Below are 22,310 nucleotides of genomic sequence, written 5' to 3' on the forward strand. Positions count from 1 at the left end.
GAGGCTTTGGAGAAATCGTAACTAATTAATACTTTAGAACATTGTGTAGAAGAATTAAGCCTATGTAAATGAAGGATGGGTGATCTACTTTTTCCTCAGGAAAACACAAGCGGTAGTTAAGTCCATACGAGATGCTATTCTGAGACTGAGTCCTCAGGGATTGGGGTGAAGAGGCTAGTTTGTCTTAGCTGAGAAATGGTTTTGAAATAAGTGCAATGGTAAAAGTACAAAACGCAGGATTCTTCTGGGATTGCTGCTAAAACCTGCCTTATTTATTATTTGTTCAGTGATCTGGAGGTCTATGTGATAAGGTCTCCTTGTTTTTATAGAACTCTAAAATCTTTCAAGTAAAACATTTAATTTACAATGGAGATAGAACACAGAAATACATTTCAAAAAATGATTGGTCTCATTTAATAAGAGAATTTTTAAAACCTAGATTTTTCACTTAACAGTTTAAGAAATGCAATGGCTTATTGATCTGATAAAAAGAAAAATCAAAAAGAAAGGAGGTTAGCACTCTGGGAGGCCAAGGCAGATGGATTGTTTGAGCTCAGGAGTTCGAGACCAGCCTGAGCAAGAGCAAGACCCTGTCTCTACTAAACAAATAGAAAGAAATTAGCTGGACAACTAAAAAAAAAAAGAAAAAAAAAAATATATATATATAATTAGCCGAGCATGGTGGCGCATGCCTGTAGTCCCAGCTACTCGGGAGGCTGAAGCAGGAGGATCGCTTGAGCCCAGGAGTTTGAGGTTGCTGTGAGCTAGGCTGATGCCATGGCACCCTAGCCCAGGGAACAGAGTAAGACTCTGTCTCAAAAAAAAAGAAAAAGAAAAAAAAGAAAGGAGGAATGAAGGAAGAAAGGAAGAAAGGGAGAGCGGGATGAAGGGTGTGAAGAGAGGGAGGGAAAAGGAGACGGAAAATTTATACATTGATCTTCCAGTGGTTGATTTATGTGACCCTTCCCCTTTGGATCTGCTGTTTATTATTAGATGGATCATAGTAAATCACTGAGAAGAATATCTTAAGGCAGAAAAGTTCTCATTGTAGATAACGATTTGGGAATCAGTATTTAGCTGAAATTCGTATAAGTTCCAGCTTTATTGTTGCTTCTTTACACTTATATTAGTTTAATGTGGTACATTCATTCAAAGAAGAAATAAATCAACTGATAATATTTACCTCCTTTTTCTGACCTATTGTAGAGTGTAATACTTGATATACCATCTTCAGTCCATTTAACTGGAATATTCCATGTGTAACTAAAATTTTTGAGAAAGAAAAATTTAACTTTTATCGCCAAAAAGTGAAAATTTCAAGAGTAAAAATAATTAAAAGGCAATAGGAAAGCCAATTTTCCTTATACATGATTATCCAGTATATAATATACAGTTAATACAGTTACTGCAACACTCTTTGGTGACTAAGATAGGCTGTGTAACTGCTTTCAATTTCATCTATAAAATGTAGAAATTTGTCTCCAAAGGTTAGCTAAGGATGAAGACTATTATTTCAATAAAATTCCTTGAGGCTTTGGAATAAAGCTATTGCACAAATTGCAGAAATATGACAGATTATGTTATAATATTGAGCATTCACACACAAAGTTGCATACACCCTAATGTGTTTCACTCAAGGAACACATGACATTTTTAGAATTTAGAAGACAATCTGTGAAGGAAATAACACATTTTAGAAATTATGTCAAAATTATAGCAGCACCACCACCCCCCAAAGCTTCTCCCAGTCTCCTGTAAATATCTCCTATTTGGAATCATGAGAACGGTTTGCTGCAAAAGAAAAATCACCAGGTAAACATGTTTCAGGAGCTTCCAGTTGTTCTCTCTAGCTACTTAGTATTTCCTTATAGAGTGGAGGGAGGGGGAGTTAACTTGGTATGTTCATAGAATATGTACTTAACATTTCAGGCTTAAATGCCTCTTAAAAGAGTTCTTAAATGTCTTTTTGATGGCTTAAATCCCTTTGTTCTCCCAAGAGAACTGTGCCTTTGTACCCACCAATCATGTACTCAAGAGCAAGATCTAAGCAAATGACCAGTATTTTTGCCAAATTTCTTCTTTTCTTTTGCAATTTGTTATAGAGCCTTACCCAAGAGCTGAAGGTGGCTGGGAAGGATCGGCTCTTGAGTCCAACAGAAAGCGTTTCTGTACAATGTTCCCAGTGTCTTTCACGTCGAGCACTGGATAACCCATCTGTCTGGTCCAGGTGTCCATGACTTCTCGCACTGGTAGATTACTTGCCTAACATTGAAAAAAAAATGGAGATTTATTAATTAACAAATAAGGGAAAATGAAAGGATAGAATAGTCAGACAAAAAAAAGGATTGGGAAATCATTTGTAAGTCTGACAAAGAAATATTTGGGGATATACTCTTCTTTACCTGTTCCAGTGCTTCCCAAAAATCTGAAGTTTTTGCATTCTTGAATTTGTATTTTTCCAGGTATATCTGTATGCAAAAGATAAGAATTTTAGAAGTCAATGTTTGTTTCTCTCCTGCTTCCACGATGTGAACTGACTCACGAAGCACAACTGCTCAATTCTGCCTCCTTAGCACAGAACCACAATAGACAAAATGGTAATGAATGAGCATGGCTGTCTTCCAAAAAAAGATCACACACACCGATATTTGAATTCCATACAATGCTCATGAATCATGAAATACTCTTCTTCTTATGATTTTTTTCCAACCGTTAAAAAACATAGAAACTAGAAACGACAGTGAGCTAGCCCCATTTATACTATCTTGGATTAAGCTTAAGCCCATTATCCAAAGTGAGGGGACACAAGATCAGGAAAATGGGCTCCACATGTACTCACCATCAAATTGGTACTGACTGATTAACACTATGGTGCTCAAATGGTGGTAGTGCTCCCCAGGGATTGGGGGGGGGCCTCTCAGGGATGTGGTGAGCATTGTGGAGGGGAAGGGCATGCCTCTAACCCTTCTTAGGGAGAGGCAAAGATATAAAATGTAAAAAAAAAAAAAAAGTAGAAAGCTTATTGAGTTCATGGGCCTTAAAAAATGGATGGAGGCTGGGCACAGTGGTTCAAGTGCAAGGCCACGGTGAGCTATGATTGTTTCTGTGAACAGCCACTGCACTCTGGACAACATAGTGAGACCCCATCTCTAAGAATAAAAAAGAGCAGTAGCCCACATTTGGCCTGCAGGCAGTAGTTTGCTGGCCTCTGCTCTGAGGAAATGAATCTACAACCTTTAAATAATAATATTAATGATGATAATGATGATGATGATGATGATGGATGAATTGAGGACATTATTCACTTTAGAGAATGTCTTCGCTCTTCAAATATTTAAAAATACAAATCCTTTAAAAAGAAGGCTCTCCCTCTGTTCACAAAATCTCTTTCTGTACCTGAATTTTTCAAATGTAGTGTGATACACCCCCAGAAAAAATTCCTAGGCTTCTAATCCCGTAACTGGGAGCCATTTGCGGTTTGCCAGGAAACTTTTCAAAGTTCCTGCTGTATCACTCCTCTGTTACTTTCTAGAATTGTCCCCTCTGAAAAGTGAAAGTCTTTGATAGAAATGGAACCGTCTTAAATGTTCCTAATTGTTAACTTTGCACATATCATTTTCACTCTAAGTTGCTATGATTTTCAATAGGTGGTGTGCCTAAGCACATAATCTTCTAAATTTCTCTTCTTCTCAGGCACAGAGAGAAAAACAATTTCGCAGGACTCCAAGAAGATTGGAATAGGGTTCAAGCCAGTTTGGAATGTGGCCTCCGTGTTTATATTTTTGGTTAATTCACTTCTTGGAACTACCACCAGGGGGCAGGCAAAGGAAGGGAGACGCTGCAAAGACTGATCGATTTTAGGTATTCATTCCAGGGAGTACTTCCTGTAATAATAATTATAACCATAGCTATGTGTCAATGACGATTTCTATAGAATAGTGTCTTCTTAAAATTAATTTCGATCAGTTTAGTTGCATATTCACAATTTGAGCTCATAAATGTACAATCTTGGAACTGGAAGGGACCTTAAATATTATCTGATACAGCTCTTACATTTTTGAGGTGAAGAAAACTGCTTTGCCTAACTACCTGGGTGCCCGCAGAGGTGGATAGATTTGCCTGAGATTAATATGAGCAGTCTAAATCCTGCATCAGTGTGTGTCGTTTTTACCACTGTTGCTGTTATTGGTTTTTTTAAATTGCAATTCCTTGCTTCTCCTGAACCAGAGACTATATGGAAATTTATATGAACAGTATGTTAAAGGTACTAATTTTATATAGTCTAGATTAGTGCTTCTGAATATTCTATATTAAGAAATTTTTTTCTTCACTTTGAATAATTATGACATAGTCATTCCAGTCAAAATTACATGATGACTAAGTCATAGTTCCTCATAGTCAAAGGAAAAGAACAATGTTTCTATTACTAGTATCCCAGGAAGGGAAAAGACTCTTTCAGCTGAGCCATTTCTGTCTTATCAGGGATACTACTGATACTAGAAGAAAAAGAAAAGACAAATATATCTCTCAGTTCCTATTTTCTACCCATAACTGTCATGAATACCCTATTATCTACTATACTTTCTTCTGTACAACTATAGCCTTAAAGATTTTCCAGTTGATAATGTGATCATTCACCCCTGCCCCGTGCCTATTTTGATTTCTGAGGTTGAGTTTGGCGGAAGGTGGTGAGCAGGAAAGAGAACAGACAACTAGCCACCCCCAGATTCAGCATCATGCCAGGTTAGCTAAGGGATAGTCATTTTGGGGAGAAAGTTAGTATTTTCTAGGGAAAGACCTTCAACTCCACTTTCACAGATCGTGGGATTTAAGGACAACAATCACAGCGTGATAATAACAATTCGAGGAGAATACAGTTTGGATGCTTAAACAATATGAAGGAATGTTCCAGTTGGTCTGAGAACTTATTGAATTTGGCTTATATTGATCACATAACATTTTCAGGTATTCGCTAGTGTTTGAATATTAAAGAAAAAGAGTGTTTTGGTATTTTTTGGTAAATTTGTTCCATAGCACTATAATGATATAAAAAATTAATATCTATTCATCCTAGTTCAGTTTCCAGCACCCTGTGTAGTCACAGTTAGGGTAAAGAAAGACTATTTTAACTTGAGAAATATTCATTTTGTATAAGACTGCTTTTTATTATTGATTATAACAGATATTACTTATGAGAAATGTGAGAATATTATTGAATTATTAGAATAGCTATTCACTTTTAAGGACTCTTTTGGTACTTCCATAAAAAAGTTACTATGAAGCCGGGCACGGTGGCTCACGCCTGTAATCCTAGCTCTTGGGAGGCTGAGGCGGGCGGATTGCTCAAGGTCAGGAGTTCAAAACCAGCCTGAGCAAGAGCGAGACCCCGTCTCTACTATAAATAGAAAGAAATTAATTGGCCAACTGATATATATATAAAAAATTAGCCGGGCATGGTGGCTCATGCCTGTAGTCCCAGCTACTTGGGAGGCTGAGGCAGAAGGATCGCTCGAGCCCAGGAGTTTGAGGTTGCTGTGAGCTAGGCTGACGCCATGGCACTCACTCTAGCCTGGGCAACAAAGCCAGACTCTGTCTCAAAAAAAAAAAAAAAAAAAAGTTACTATGAAAGATTATTTAATTTGAAATCAACTCTGAATATACCAAGAATAGGCTGTTTATCAATTACAATTAAATGTAGAATAAAAACTATGCAAATGGAATTTTAACTTAATTCTTGAAAAGGAATTTTGTTTATTTCCATGTTCTGTATTATTTATAATAGTCTATTCACTCATTAATTCATTTAACAAACATTTTCTGGATCACCTGATATATGTAATGCATTCGACTATGCACTGGAGTATAAGCAAGATGTAGAAGACAGAGTCCCTGGTTACAAGTGCTTACAGTGAGAGAGGATATGACAAAATTTGAGTTTGAAGCTGATGTGTTCTCACATACACATAAGCACAAACACATAGCTTCTCCCTTTGCCCCTAATATATGCACAACACATTTCAGTAATGGACAAAGGAGGAAAACGTACCGATGAACTTTGCAAACATTTCCTAAACCCTGGTCTTATTTCTTACTTGAATAGTCACTCAGGTATTTCAGTGCCAGATAGACAGGGATCCATTTCTTTAGGGGGTGGTATAGAGAGGGCTAAACGCCACATAGGAGACAGGGTGGTGGTGAGCGCTCTGGGGAGGGTGGCCCTGTCCTGGGGAATGACACCCAGCGCAGTGCTGCACTCTCGGAGGGCGCCAGAAGGGGGCGCTGCTGCCACCTGTCTGCTTTCCGGGCCGCGGCGCCAGCACGGCGCGCTGGGACCTGGGCATGCAGGAGGGGGACGCAGGCGGGCGGAAAAGGGGAGGAAGACGGTCCATTCCTAGGCTGGACCGCGCCAGCCTGTGCACGGGGCCGTTGCGGGGACACGCTGTGGCTACTTTGGTACAGTTTAAGAAGAACGAGCCCGAGACAACCGGCTTGGGGCTGCGGCCCCGCCTGCCCGGCCGCTGGCGGCGCGTCGTGGCCTTGCGGGGACGGGCTCGGCCGCCCTCCCGTCCGCGGTGGCTGGGCCGTCGCCAAAAGGCTGGGACTGCTGGCGTGGGGTCTACTGGAAGAACAAAACGGGAACGAAGCAGCCACTTAAGCGGGATGCGTGAAACGCTTTGGGAAGTTTATTGCCATTTCTGTTCCCAAAGGAAGCAGTCCCTCTTTATTCATTGACCCATCCTAAGAAGAATATTTATATCGATCATTTTCCAATCCAATAATAAGGGGGGTGACGCCTCATCGTCACTGTAAGGGAAGATCCTTATAGATAGATTTACATTTTTATATCATATCATGTTGCTGTGGAATGAATTGTGTTCCCTGAAATTCAAATGTTGAAGCCCTAACCAGATGTGATGGTATTTGGAAATGGAACCTTTGGGAGGTATTCAGGCTAGATGAAGTCAGGAGGGTGAGATCCTCATGGTAGGGTCAGTGTTTTTGTAAGACACCAGAGAGCTTGTGTTCTCTCTCTCTCTCTCTCTCTCTCTCTCTCTCTCTCTCTCTCTCTCTCTCTCTCTCTCTCTCTGCCATGGGAGGATGAAGCAAGAAGTTGGCCACCTACAGGCCAGGAAGAGGGTCCTCCCCACAAAGGGAATTGGTCAGCACCTTGATCTTGGACTTCCCAGCCTCCAAAACCATGAGAACATATATTTCCGTTGTTTAAACCACCCAGGCTATGGTATTTTGTTATGGCATCCCACGCTGACTAATACACATGTAAAGGATACTAAACTGAGCACGCTTTTGAAAATTCTCTATGAAACTTCTGCTAAATGATGACTACAGATACAATGTAGGTACTCAACTGGATGTGAAATCGCCTGTTCATCTTTTGCTACATTATCTATCCCTGAGGAAGGAAATTTAAAAAGGAATTATCCTCGATTAATCACATACCAGCCACAGATCAGTGTGATTTACTTTTAATGCCACTAAAAATAGTAAACAATACCTGACATCCTTTCTGAAATTTCTCAGGTGTTAACCAGTCTTCAAGCATTCTCAAAATGGAAGCTCCCTACGACAGAAAAAATGGCAAATTAAACTAATACAGGATACGTAAGAAACAAATATCAGTTATCACTATTGTGACCATATTTCACGATCATATTTGTGACATTATTTCTTCAAGATGATTCTGCTAAATTGCATGGGTCTATTATCTTAGGATAAAAATACCAGTTGGCACACTCCTTCTATCTACGCTTCTAAAGTAAAAGGCACTGGGCATGATGGCTTATGCTTGGAATCTCAGTGATTTGGGAGGCTGAAGTGGGAGGATTGCTTGAGGCCTGTAGTTTGAGACCAGCCTGTTCCTAAAAGAGTAAGAACAATTAGCCAGGCATGGTAGTACATGCCTGTAGTCCTAGCTACTGGGGAGGCTGAGGCAGGAGGATCTCGTGAGCCCAGGAGTTTGAGGTTCCAATGAGCTATCATCATACCCCTGCACTCTAGCATGGATGACATACCAAGAACTTGTCTCTAAAAAAATTAATTAAATTAAATAACTAAAAGGTAAAGAGAAATTGTAAAAATGGCCATCATTTCAGGGACTTGAGGCTCAAATAGTGATGTTGCACTTCCCCAAATAAACCAGCAGATGGCGCTTTCCTAATAAAAGAGAAACAGTCTTTAAGAAATGTTCTTTGATGAATCAGGAAAGTAGTTTCAAGGTAAAATTCTAGCAATTTATTAAATATAGTTCTATAATTAAAATAAGAATAATATTTATCAGAGGGAAGTATATAGTAGAGAAATTATCTGGTCAAATAATATGAATAGATAATTTAGGCATAAAATCCTTCTCTTCAAGAGTGGTCTATCTCATTTGGCTTTCTTTCATCTGAAGGATCTGATGAATACCTCTGCTTTCTACTTTCTTTCCATGTTTTATAAGATTAGTACCAAAATGAACTATTTATACAATTTTAAATCAATTTTCAAATGGCTGCTGAGAAAAACTGCCTTCCCTCTTGAGTTAGTAATTTTTACTATAATTTATTAAGCATTCTGAATTAATTTTGTATCTAATTAGAAGGCTAAAGACTTAGAAACATTTATTTATTCCTGACCAACCCATGGAATATCTAGGACTCAAGGAAAAACTGATTCAATAAATTTAAACTTCTCCCATGTGAGTTATTAGAATAGGCTATAAGTGGATTAGAAATTTTCATTTTAAAGGAAAGATTAAAAGAATCATTGAGACTGAGAAAGAAAGAAAAGACACCATGAGCATAATATGAGAGAGAAAGCCCAAAAATATGATGTTATAAATTTCAAATACTAATATACAGAAGTTTTTTCCACTCAAGCCAGTTTTACCTAGTACGTGTTTTAATAATTATAGTATCTTTTACTTCAATAAAACTAATGTAGTGGGTAAACCACGAGAAGCTGAGGCAGAAAATGACTAAAGTAAAATTTTAAATTATGCTATACACAGAAATGCATATGTTTGAAGGAGAAACTATAGGACATGTTGTGGGAGAGAGTATGTCACATAAAACTTTGGGTTATAGATTTTCGGCAAATTTTCACAAAATTTTAGTGGATAAAAATGCTAACAAAAAGTGCTAACAAAGTTATATTTACATCTTTTCCAAAAATAGATCGAAGTATTTTCTTCTAGCAGAGTTGGATTTAAATGTTTATTGTAAGCGCTAAAATGTTCTATTTGACCAGGCGCGGTGGCTCACACCTGTAATCCTGGCACTCTGGGAGGCCAAGGCAGGAGGATCATTTGAGCTCAAGAGTTCGAGACCAGTCTGAGCAAGAGCGAGACCACGTCTCTACCAAAAATAGAAAAAAATTATCCGGGCATGGTGACGCATGCCCATAGTCCCAGCTACTCGGGAGGCTGAGGCAGGAGGATCGCCTGAGCCCAGGAGTTTGAGGTTCCTGTGAGCTAGGCTGATGCCACAGCACTCTAGCCTAGGCAACAGAGTGAGACTCTGTCTCAAAAAAAAAAAAAAAAAAAGTTGCACTAGAAAACGTTCCTACATATATGACATTTATTGTTGACCACATAGAACAAGAAGGATGATTTATTGTCTTTTCAAAAAAAATCAAATAAAACAATTTAAAATTTGATGCTTAAAGTCTAAATGTTCAATTATCAGAATGAAAATAGTCATAAACAAAAGTGAAAAGGGAAATTTTTAAAAATCTTTTTCAAAATCTGTGGCAATGACTAGCATTGATCGGTTCTACTGAAAAGTGCGAACCACTGAGTATTCGGCACTCGGAATAAGTTCTGCAGTGTTTTCCGAGCTCGTCGGCACAGTCTCACCGTCCTTGCCATTTTTACGTGCCTACAAAAAGAAAAGTCACAGAACAGGAAGATATTCAAAGCGATGTCATAGATCCCCCACCTTGCTATAGGATATTCCATCAAAAACAGACGTGATTTCGGCAGGGGTTGTCACCGTGACAATGATTGGATGTGAAGACATTAAAGAATCATCTTCTTGTACAGATAATACATCTTCATGTAACATCTGGTCACGCTGAAATGACAGAATGACAGAAATATAGTAATTCCTTTATACTGGTTTACATATAAGAAAAATTGGAGGAAAATAAATATAAGTGACTCAAATTGCTTTAACAGTACATCTTCAACTTAATCATATTTTACACTCATTGATCTATATGGATTATCTACTCCTCCTGCTATTTATAACTGCTTTGATGTCTTCCCCTGTCACCTAGCGGAAAGACACACATATCTGTGAGTTCTGTTTTGCTACTTCTGTGTGACTTTTGGTTATCTGCCAAACTTTTCAAGCCCCGTTTCCATATCTATGCAATGGGAATGACATCACCTCACAGATTTGTTTTGAGAATTATGTGATGTTATTTATTGCATGTCTACTGGCCAAATATGCACCGATTTGTTATCTGAATTTGTCTGATTCATAATTAATCAAAGAAAATATTAGCTTATTCTTTTTTTTTTTTTTTTTTGAGACAGAGTCTCGCTTTGTTGCCCAGGCTAGAGTGAGTGCCGTGGCATCAGCCTAGCTCACAGCAACCTCAAACTCCTGGGCTCAAGCAATCCTCCTGCCTCAGCCTCCCAAGTAGCTGGGATTACAGGCATGTGCCACCATGCCCGGCTGATTTTTTCTATATATATTAGTTGGCCAATTAATTTCTTTCTATTTATAGTAGGGATGGGGTCTCGCTCTTGCTCAGGCTGGTTTTGAACTCCTGACCTCGAGCAATCTGCCCACCTCAGCCTCCCAAAGAGCTAGGATTACAGACGTGAGCCACCACACCCGGCCTTAGCTTATTCTTTAGTTCTAATAATCATTTCTCATTTCACTCCTAAGTTTTCTCAGCATATACAGTGGTAGACAGGCCTAGCAGTATAGTCAGACTTAGATAATAGATATGTAAATTTAAGCAAGCCCCTCATCTGTTAAATAGAGGTAACAATGACATCTAGTTTTTGAAATAGTCCAATGACATAATTCATAATTCAAGTGCTAAGCACTTGGCATACATAGTACCTCCCAAGGAGTGAAAACCTAACACATTAGCTGCTACTATTATTTTGATTCTTAAGCATAAGATACTGAAATTTTACTTCTGTTTAATCACTACTAATTAAAAAAAATTAAAAATTATATTGGTCTGTGCTATCTCAGCTTACATTTTCTAATTTTATGGTTTTCATATATGATAGGCAATGTACTATTGTCCAGTGATGACTGCCAATTAAGATCATTTTGACTTGGATTTTTGTTTTTGTACACCTAAGAAGTTTAGATAAGTAGAAAGAGTCCTATTCTCGGTATCAGGAAATTTAACTGTAATCTTAATTTTGCTACCAACTGTCTGTGTGACGTTGGAAAGTTTTATTACCTTCCTGGCCCTCAGATTTTTCACTTGTGAAATGAGGGTCCACTATTGTGGTGCTGACCAAGCTCTCTTATAAAATTATCTTTTTTTTATCGGACCCCTCCATCCACGAGAACTTAAATTTGGAACTCCTTAAGGGCAAGAAATGTGTTTTATGCATTTTTCATTTTGGGGTCCTCTCTAGTGTTTGCTGAATGCAGAATGAATGAATGGATGAAGAAATGAATTATTGTGTTGGACCATGTGATTAAATTTCATTGTAAGAAGTGCATATCAAATTCTTCTGGTATTTAGTGTTTTGGAGACACTGAAATTGGCATATTAGACAATATTAAAATATTATAATTTCTTATAATACTTTGATATAGGAAGGGCATCAGGTTACTTTAAGAGAGAAAATAAAGCACAAAATAATTTTCCATTTATACAGTTTTATGTTCAATAAATTATAAAATTAGTAACGAGTGTTTCTGAACTGGTGATATTTTTGACCCCGAGGAGACATTTGGAAATACATGGGGACATTTTTGGCTGTCACAACTGGGCCAGCGGTTACTGACATTTAAGAGACAGAGGCCTGGGACACAGGACAGCCTCCCACAGCAAAAAATGATCTGGTCCAAAATGTCAGCAGTTCCATGGTTGGAAAACCCTGGGTTGGGTAAAATTTTTGAAGAAGTAATTGTTGCAAATGAGCTTTTTCACTTTTTAAAATAGGCTGGGGAGAGTGCAAGAGCGGCAAGCATCTAACGTTTTGCATTCTTTCCAGTAGAGGGCGATATTTCACACAGCACACGACCTCTTGCGATTCTCTACTTTTGCACGTCTGCGTATTTATACCTCCATATATACAATCAGGGAAGAGTATTCACATGACCTAAATACAAATAGCAAATATACCCAGCTTTTCTGAAAAAAAAAAATTTTTTTTTTGTAAGGTTCATAAAAGTTTCTATTCTGGGCCTCTTGGGCGCACTGTTATGTTGATCGTCATTGTATGTACATTTGGGAGCTTTTAAGCTGACAACATAGAGAATAATGTTCTTACTTCACAGAGGAGAAAACTCACTCAGAGAGCTTGTGTAACTTGCTCAAGGTTACATCCCCTGTCATGCATCTAAGAAACGATGTCTCCAGGATTTGAACTTGAGTCTACCTACTAAGAGTATGCTCTAACCACCGCCCCAACGCGTTTTAGCAATCTTTCTAAGGCAAGTAGCTCACAAAACAAGACTTTGACATTTTTCAGAAGGGTTAGCGCTAGGGATACTTTCCTGAACACACAGTTAGCGTTTTCAACGCTACTTAATGTTTTTCCTGCTGTGACGTGTGTTTTGTGTGGCTCTGCCAGCCATGTGCCCAGACTGTGGGGCTCAGTTGCCCTCTAGGGCCCGGGCAAAGGTCTCAGCGAGGTGCAGGTCCGTGGAAGTCAGTTGGTTCCACACCGTTCTCCCCGTGGAATTCCTAATTCGCCTCTGCACTTGGCCCCCGCCTCGGACCACTGCCGTAGTCCAAAGGCTTCAGGCTGCTTTGCAGGGGCAAAGTCGAGATTCGGAGCTTATGTGTTTAGGGCTCACCATTTGCCAGTCTTTTTCTGCGTGGTTTACTCCAAGGAACTCGAAGAAAGACGCAAATCCTTCATTGAGCCACAAGTCGTCCCACCAGTCCATGGTCACAGTATTTCCAAACCACTGAAATCATGAGCAATACAGGGATAATTAAATTCTTATGCTTATGGCAGAGAGGCCTGGAAATTTTCATAACATTTATTTGTCTATGTAAATTTTGTCACTGTGACACAGAAGTGGCAGGCATCATATTTATTTCCTGCTTTATCCTGATTTGTAAATATATTAAATTTTCCCTAGTTTATTGCCTTTATTTAGGTATTACTGGGAATATATAAATTTATAGGAAGGCCTCCTATGTATTTCTTAAAGGCCAATGTGTTGTAAAGTTTCTTTTTTTTTTTTTGAGACAGAGTCTCACTCTGTTGCCCAGACTAGAGTGCTATGGCATCAGCCTAGCTCACAGCAACCTTAAACTCCTGGGCTCAAGCGATCCTCCTGCCTCAGCCTCCCAAGTAGCTGGGACTACAGGCAAGCACCACCATGCCCAGCTAATTTTTTTTTCCTATTTTTAGTTGGCCAATCAATTTCTTTCTATTTTTAGTAGAGACAGGGTCTCGCTCTTGCTCAGGCTGGTTTTGAACTCCTGACCTTGAGCGATCCTCCCACCTCAGCCTCCCAGAGTGCTAGGATTACAGGCGTGAGCCACCGCGCCCAGCCAATGTATTATAAAGTTTCTTTATGGTTAAATGTCTATTAGCACTAAGAAAGACTGTCATGCAAGGTTTTTTTTTTTTTTTTTGAGTTGACTATTTTTTCTTTGCTAAGTCATAAATAATTAAGTAATTTGAATTATTCCCGTGGTCTTAAGCCACTTTAAAAAACAAGCTGATTAGATGGTAAGACCCTATACCTGATGCACAAGCTCGTGGGCGACCACAGTGGCCACCCTCTGTCGGTTTGAGGAGGCTGACTCATTAGGGTCGTAGAGCAGGTTTGTTTCTCTGTAAGTGATGAGTCCCCAGTTCTCCATAGCGCCGGTGCCAAAATCCGGGATGGCGATTTTATCTATGGGAAAAGAGAGAGTCCAGGGAGAAATACATTCTTTCCATCTGTTCACAGCATTTCATAACAAATTAAGTTCTTTGGATGAATGTTTTTTAAAAGACTAAAAATAGTTTTTTCAGAATGAAAAATCATTTGTGCCAACATTTCAGTCCTAATGCACTCAAGATTTCCAGGGAGCTTTTCCTGTTGGCTCCAAATATCGATGTATCTCTTTTTGTTTGTTTTTTTTTTAGGAAGGACACTAAAGGCCACACTCTTTTCAAGGCTCTACAATTTTATGTCTTTTGTCCTTCACTGGACTCATTTTTATTAGCTTTCCCCCATGATTTTCACGTAGCTCATAGATAGCATCTGGTTTGGGGAGATAAGTTGTGAGGAAAAAGAGAATGAAGTTTCCAATGAGGACTTCGAAATTCAAAGCTTCTAAGCACACAGAAACATATTTCCACCCAAGGATACAGAATACTAGAGAATATAAAACTCCATATTTTTTCTCTAATTCTATATGATTTGAGGTCACCGCGATTCCCTAGCATTCTGATCACTCACCACCCATTTATATGTGTTAGATAAGCTAGAGAAACATGGACTTGACTGTATTCTCTCTAAATTCCCTTCCAGTTCTAAAATATTGGATTCTATGAGGACTTTCTATCTATTCTTTATTCTTGCTGGGGCCTGAAATCTTAGCTATAATCTTGGACAGGAGGGACCAGTGTTGATCATTTCTCTATTGCAACCCAAACAGAAAACACTCAGTTGATGAGTGGGCAAAATACGGCTTCTCTGGTTAATGAACTATAATCGGAATGTGATTTCTTTATTATTACACATAACTTAACTGAGGCACAGTAGTGAAAATAAATTGAATTTTCCTTTAACATATAAGAAAAGGCCCTTTATTTCTGGTTAAAAGATTCTTAAGCTTTTTATAAAAGAATGAAAAGAGATTTATCTTAAATAGAGGTCAAGTAGTCTCCTTTTCATGTTATATCTTCATTTTTAGGTTTGGTTATTGTATCACAAGAATATCACTTAAAGGGTGGAGAGGTCTCTGCCCCAGGAATCAGTATTTTTCATAATGTTGTGGAGTGTAGTTTGCACCTAATCCTGGAGCAAAGATCTTTTTTGTAATCTCATTTCTCAGGAAATTATTGTCATTATATTAATAATTAATTAACTCCACTACATTTATTTTTTTTTAGAGTATAATCAATGTAGAAGTCATTTCTAAGGAGTCTAAGATAGAGTTGCTTCTGAAAAGGTTGAAAATGCACGTAAAAGAGTATGAAGAAGGAGTTGGGGGGAAGGAAGAAGGAGAGAAGAAAGAAATAGATATGTGAGATTTCCACTTTCCGGGTTCTCCCGGGTGGTACAAGTGAGATAAAGAGAAATGACCTTTACATTCATGTGCCTAATATTTTATTAAATATTATTCTGAGTTCAGTGAAACTTTGTTTCTGTCTGTCTCCTTCTCTAATAGTTGTTAAGCAATCAAAAATGGAACTGTTTCCATTGAAGAGAAAATATAGCAGCTACACACTTGCTCAGAGCCACAGCTAACCCATGCAGAGAATCTGGCACTGCAGATGCTTTGATCACTTGTTAAAGTGAAGGGCAGAAACAGAAAGATGGGCGTGAGCTCTATTTGTTGGTTGATTTGTTTTCTTACTGCCTTCATTTCATCCTTACAAATATCTATATAGGTGTTTTCTTTAAAGTCTTCACTAATAGCACTCGAGCTTATTAATAAAGCATTTCTGTTATTGACAGAAGTGTCATATCCACCCTGATGTCATTATAGGCACACTTTTATTTTATTTTATTTTATTTTATTTTATTTTATTTTATTTTATTTTATTTTATTTTATTTTGAGACAGAGTCTCGCTTTGTTGCCCAGGCTAGAGTGAGTGTCGTGGCGTCAGCCTAGCTCACAGCAACCTCAAACTCCTGGGCTCAAGCGATCCTCCTGCCTCAGCCTCCCGAGTAGCTGGGACTAAGGCATGCGCCACCATGCCCGGCTAATTTTTTCTATATATATTAGTTGGCCAATTAATTTCTTTCTATTTATAGTAGAGACGGGGTCTCGCTCTTGCTCAGGCTGGTTTTGAACTCCTGACCTCGAGCAATCCGCCCGCCTCGGCCTCCCAGAGTGCTGGGATTACAGGCGTGAGCCACCGCGCCCGGCCACACTTTTGTTTTAAAAAGAAAGCATACTTCCCCTTATATTAGAAAAAAGTATTTCTGGAAGGAACACCAGTGTTCCACTTTAACTGCTGGAGAATCTACAATTTGTCTTGTGCAACAATGGAAAGATTGGAAGCACATGGGACTATCACAACATCATTTATCTCTATTATTTTCCAACTCATTGATGACAGGGAGGAAGTGGAAGCTATCGGTTTGGGTACTGATTTTAAAATCGGCTGGTGTAGGCTGCTATTCCTGGCTGTGTCATTATCAAGATCTGCAGGGGGTGCACAATGCTTTCATCTCCACGTGGAAATGAAAGACTGCATGTGTATCACATGAGAACAGGGTGTAGACATTATTCCTGAAGGAATCCGGAATGGCTCTCTCAGCACCAAATAAGCAGTAGACACATATTGTAGGCATATAAAAAAAGAACATAGGGAGGACCATTAACTAATGGTGATATCATTGGAGGAAGTAAGTTAATTTAGGTGGAAACAAAGGCAATATTATATTAATAAGAATAAAAAATGATTCTCACCTAATTTAGGAAGAGAATAGTTCATTGCAAAGTATTCTTCAAAATAATCAAACGCAAGTTTAGTTATGTTTGCAGCATATTCAGCTGTGTGCTTTTGTTCTGGCTGGACATAAATAGTGAGCTATTAAACAAAACACAAAAAGTTCAGTGAAAATTAATCTTCATTCAATAAAACACAAAAACTGATACATGCAAGAAAGTCAGCTTTGGAGCCATGTAGGTCTGATGTGAATCCCAGTTCTGCCCCATCTGAGCTGTGTGGTCTCAGATAGATCACACCACTGAGACTCGTGTAAAATGACAATAAAATTCTGCAACTCACTGAGTGATTTTAATGACTAAAAATAATGTAAGACATAATGGTTGGCACAGAGTCCCAGACATTTAAAATGTTATTACTTTTTTCTATTTAGAACATACATTGTCTTCTTAATACCTATGAATCTATGTATGCATGTATCTATCCATTCATCCATCTCTCTTCTCTCTCTCTCTCCCTCTCTCTCTCTCTGTAGTTTGTCTTTGAGGAAATGAATTCATGTGCTTTTTCTCACCTAAGAGCCCTTGAATATATGTTGCCCACTTGTGCTATTTTATCCAGTTATTCCATATTACTTTTCTGATATTTCAACTATTCTTCTCCCAGAGCCTAAAACATAATGATCCCAAATTTTCCCGAGAGACAGTCATCTTGGTAAGCTACATCAGTCTTCTAAGTCACCAGGGTATTACACTGTGCCCCGGAACATAATTTATAAATCAAATCAAGTATCAACTTTCCCCTCAGTTCTAAGCATATATGACTTTGTAAAATAAGAGATCAAGGATCCACTTACACATAGTGTTATGCAATCAGATGTGGTCCTTGGACGCTAGGGTTTGTGCCTAAGAACAGCAAAGCTGTTTCGGCATGTCTTAGTGAGTAAAAGAGGAAAGTGTGCCTCAGGCAACTAGTGTTTGCTAGAAGTTTGCGAGAAATTCAAATAAAATATAACTTCTAAACTTAAAACCTGATTTAAAACCCTCAAGTAAAGCAAAAGATGCCATCAGTTAGTAAGTTCAAGACCATTTACCTAACCAGACCAGGCAGCTCAAGATAAAAAAGGAAAAAAGAAAAAAGAAATGATGTCTGCTCTCTTCATTTTTCTCAGTGCCTTGCTAGTTTGGGAATTCATTTAAGCACACATCTTGGCCGGGCGCGGCGGCTCACGCCTGTAATCCTAGCTCTCTGGGAAGCTGAGGCGGGCAGATTGCTCAAGGTCAGGAGTTGGAAACCAGCCTGAGCAAGAGTGAGACCTGTCTCTACTATATATAGAAAGAAATTAATTGGCCAACTAACATATACATAGAAAAAATTAGCCGGGCATGGTGGCTAATAGTCCCAGCTACTCAGGAGGCTGAGGCAGCAGGATCGCTTGAGCCCAGGAGTTTGAGGTTGCTAAGCCATTTTTTCTTAAAAGTAAAGAACACCGAAAAGAGTCAATAATTTAAAGAACAAATTCTGAAACAGCTTCCAGCACTGGTTCACTGTTCTCACACCCACTGGGTAACTGACATTCTTGCCTTATTTGCATAAAAAAAGATGAATTCATCTTCACCTTCAAAGACAACACAACTCACTCAATGATCATCTCAACCTTCTTGGAGGTGTGATGGACTCCTTTTAAGCAGCTTCCTTCCAAGATAGTATAATCCAGCCAGGCGAGGTGGCTCACGCCTGTAATCCTAGCACCCTGGGAGGCCAAGGCGGGAGGATCGCTCAAGGTCAGGAGTTCGAAACCAGCCTGAGCAAGAACAAGACCCCGTCTCTACTAAAAATAGAAAGAAACTATTAATTGGCCAACTAAAAATATATAAGAAAAAAAATAAGCTGGGCATGGTGCCGCATGCCTGTAGTCCCAGCTACTCGGGAGGCTAAGGCAGAACGATTGCTTGAGCCTAGGAGTTTGAGGTTGCTGTGAGCTAGGCTGACGCCACGGCACTCACTCTAGCCTGGGCAACAGAGTGAGACTTTGTCTCCAAAAAAATAACAACAATAATAATAATAATAATATAGATCTATAAAAAAGAGACAACAATGCAATAATAGTGGGGAACTTCAACACCCCACTCAGAGCACTAGACAGATGGACACAGAAAACCAATAAAGAAGCATTGGACTTAATTGAACTTTAGACCCAATGGACCTAACAGAGATTTACAGAACATCTGCTCCACAACTATAAAATATATAGGCAGAGAATTTTCCAAACCTAGAGGAAGATATTAAAATTCAGGTACAAGAAGGTAATAGAACACTAAGCAGATTTAACCAACTAAGACTACCTCAAAGCATTTAATAATCAAGCTCCCAAAGGCCACAGATAAAGAAAAAGTCCTAAGGGGAGCAAGAAAAAAGAGGAAAATAACATATAAAGGAGCTCACATACAAATATATCTCTGAGTATTAAAACAATGATACTTTTGTCTAAAAACACTATTTCCATGAAGGGAAATACATCGATCAAAATCCATGGCATAAAATCTAAAACTGTTATAAAAAATAAAGTCTATCTAAAAAAAAACAATGCATGGCATACACACTCTCTGCCCTCCACCAATCTTTCTAATCCAAACAAACAGTGAACTAAGACGGAAGCCAGTAAGAAGACATAGTCCAGTAGGAAGAATTCATTCACAGGTATAATTCTAGCTGCAGTAATCAGGGATCTTCCTGTAAGGCTTTTTGAAAGGAAGCACAATACGCCTCTTCCGCTGAGTTATTAGAATTAATATGGTTGTAGTATAAACCTAATTAAATGGAGAACAGCTTCCATCAGCCTTCTCTTACTGAACGGTTCTTCCCAATCTCTTCCTCTGATCAGGAAAATTTGACTAGACTTGAAATGATTCCCCAACAGGGTAAACTGTTCCTTCTTGTGTAGTCTTCTTTATATAAGACAGCGGCCAATTGCCCTAGAGAAACTAAAGGCTTAATTAGAACTTTCTGTTTCCCCAGGAACAGGATCACTCTTGCTATTTAATTTGGCCTGAGTTTGATTTCTTACGGACTGGTGCAAAGCTAAAATATTCTGGCAAGGTTACTGTAGGTCAAATATACCTCAGAAGGCATCACAAACCTAATAACTTAGAATAATTTTACATATAATAAATATGGGTAATTTTTCTTTTTCCTGCTGCCTGTTTTTCTTCCAAATTTTCTATAATATATGTATATTTAACTTATAATTTAAAATTAAAAATATATTTTCTGAGTCATGGCACCAAAAAAAAGTATATATTTATAATCCACATTGTTCTAGATTTAAAAACAAATTGCAATATATCCCAATGCAAAACTTTGAGTGGTATTATCAGATTAATGACATACTTATTGGGGATATAGTTTCCTATGATAAGACTCCTACAAAAACAATAGGATCACATGTTTAGTTTGATAACTCAAGTGTTAATTCACCTAACTGAAAAGTCATATAATCTCTCTTTACTTTGTATAGTTCAAGGTTTGTGGGGTTTTTTTTGTTTGTTTTTCTGACATAAAATTCAATAATTTCCTTTACTTTAAAATCCTTAACCAATCAACTAAACCTCAAGAAAGCCTCAGGAGTAGGTTTCTTGCCAATAGAGCTGTAAAAAATCCTTCCATCAGGGTCTGGTGTCAATTGTTGCTAAACTATTCTAAATACCTCTTCAAGTTCCTTTTTTATTTTTAGGATTGAATGAAAATGTAATGCAATTCATCCTCCAGAAAGAATATATACAGAGTCAAAAGTCTTCCGAGATACCTTTAAAACCAATCTAATTTTTCTCATGAGCAACGATGATATTTTAGACATAATTAATGGTTTTCAACCACTAATGTCTGCTGTGCTCTCTCCAAGGAAACAATTAAGAAGAACACAGGCCTTGACTCTGTGTTTATTAATATAAAGGAAGTCTTGTGAGAAGGAAAAATACACCCAGGAGAGTTTAATCAGGGCATTACAGATTCTTGGATTGCATCATATAATCTGATTATGAATAGCAGGAGATTAATGTGCCAGAATAAAACTGTAAGAAGCAGAGTAGATAAGAATAGTCTTTTGATTCATGAAATTCCTACTAAAAATGGTGTACATAACAACTGCTTAGCTTCAACTTTAATTTTTTTAATTAAAAAGTAATATAAGGACTTGTGTCAGGATAGTACATTTACACTTTGGTGTGCCCCACTGTTCCTAACACTCAGAAATCATAGATAAAATAAAAATGGGAACCCCATGAGACATATCAGGGCTTTAAACAATATAAACACGTGTATGAATACAATGAAAATACAAAGCCATGGGCAGGAACGGAGGCAATGGGCTTATTGTGCTCCAGTTTGGGGAGAAACAGGTTCCTGAGGGTCAGACCCAGGTTGTACTTTGAAGATCATGTTTTTAAACTCTTACTACTACTTCTGGTTGTTTCCTCCTCACTTTTTTTTTTTTATTTTATTATGATCATATCTTCTTTAATCTCTGAGTGTAGAGTTTCTTTGTGTGTACACACTTAATTATTTGTGAGTTTTTAAAAATTCTCTGCTCTTTCTTCAATTATTGCTATTTACTCTCACTGTGTTTTTGCTTGTCTTAGATATTTTCCTTTTATGTTTTGTTTTCCTCATATATCTGGTTGTCTTAGGATGTCTGTTCAGCAGTAAGAATGTAGGACTATGGGGCTGGTGTGGGTTTTCCTCTGATGTTGTATTTCAGGAGATTTAAGTAGGTTGATTTTCCTGTAATTCTCTCTGAAGTGGAAAATCATACCCAGAGCATGTTGTACTTGGACGGGTGCCAACTGTTAGATTTCAATTTATTTAGAATAAGTGTGTAGACAGCCAGAGGGGGAACTTTCCAAATGCCAAAGAGGAAGAATTTACTACAGAGTACCACCAATCACACTAGATGCCTTAAATTTTTCCTATAAGGTTCTGTCCAACTTTTGAAGGAAACAGCCGCACAGTTTATTTGTTTGTTTTTTTCTGGAGGGAAAACTCTGCTTGCCTGTCTTCTGTAGAAGGTGTGGAGGAAGTGGAGGGAGGAACCTACTGTGTTCAGTTCCTTTCTTGTTTTCTTAGAATTTGTCTGGCTCCATGGCCTCTGAGAAGTTTTAAAAGGGAATTTGGCTTCTGCTGCTCTCTTACTAAGTAGATGGTCAGAAAGTAATATATTATGACAATACTATCTTTGTTTCCCTCCCAAATGTTGAAACTACTGCACTGATTTAAGATAGAATGTTATGTTCTCAGCTTTCATAGAAGAATTAGTGAAGATCTATTTACCAAATACAGGGCATTTGGAAATCTTTTGCCAAATTAGATTTTCCATGATGTCACTCCAAATCCTTTATATAAAATCCATCCTTAGAACCTAGCTAACTAACTGGTACAAGCTCTACTGACTCTCCCAGCTAGGGTAGCTACCTTACAAATAAGTGTCTTGCTCGGAGGACATACTGGAAATTCAAACTCACCGTCCCTGTTATTATA

The 22,310-nt window shown here is 38.2% G+C and overlaps 1 protein-coding gene across 1 annotated transcript in view; it reads right to left on the reverse strand.

The window, feature by feature from the left end:
* ENPEP (glutamyl aminopeptidase) overlaps positions 1–22,310 on the reverse strand; it is a 66,657-nt gene that overhangs the window by 28,889 nt on the left and 15,458 nt on the right. Inside the window, exons 4-11 of the mRNA XM_012766191.3 lie at positions 16,799–16,919; positions 13,909–14,063; positions 13,005–13,118; positions 9,936–10,070; positions 7,514–7,579; positions 2,403–2,468; positions 2,111–2,262; positions 1,184–1,263 (exon numbers count right to left, since the gene is read on the reverse strand). Of these exons, the coding sequence (XP_012621645.3) occupies positions 1,184–1,263; positions 2,111–2,262; positions 2,403–2,468; positions 7,514–7,579; positions 9,936–10,070; positions 13,005–13,118; positions 13,909–14,063; positions 16,799–16,919 (889 nt within the window). The remainder of the gene's footprint in view (positions 1–1,183; positions 1,264–2,110; positions 2,263–2,402; positions 2,469–7,513; positions 7,580–9,935; positions 10,071–13,004; positions 13,119–13,908; positions 14,064–16,798; positions 16,920–22,310) is intronic.

This window comes from Microcebus murinus, chromosome 27, assembly GCF_040939455.1.
Source record: "Microcebus murinus isolate Inina chromosome 27, M.murinus_Inina_mat1.0, whole genome shotgun sequence".
Lineage (NCBI taxonomy): Eukaryota > Metazoa > Chordata > Mammalia > Primates > Cheirogaleidae > Microcebus > Microcebus murinus.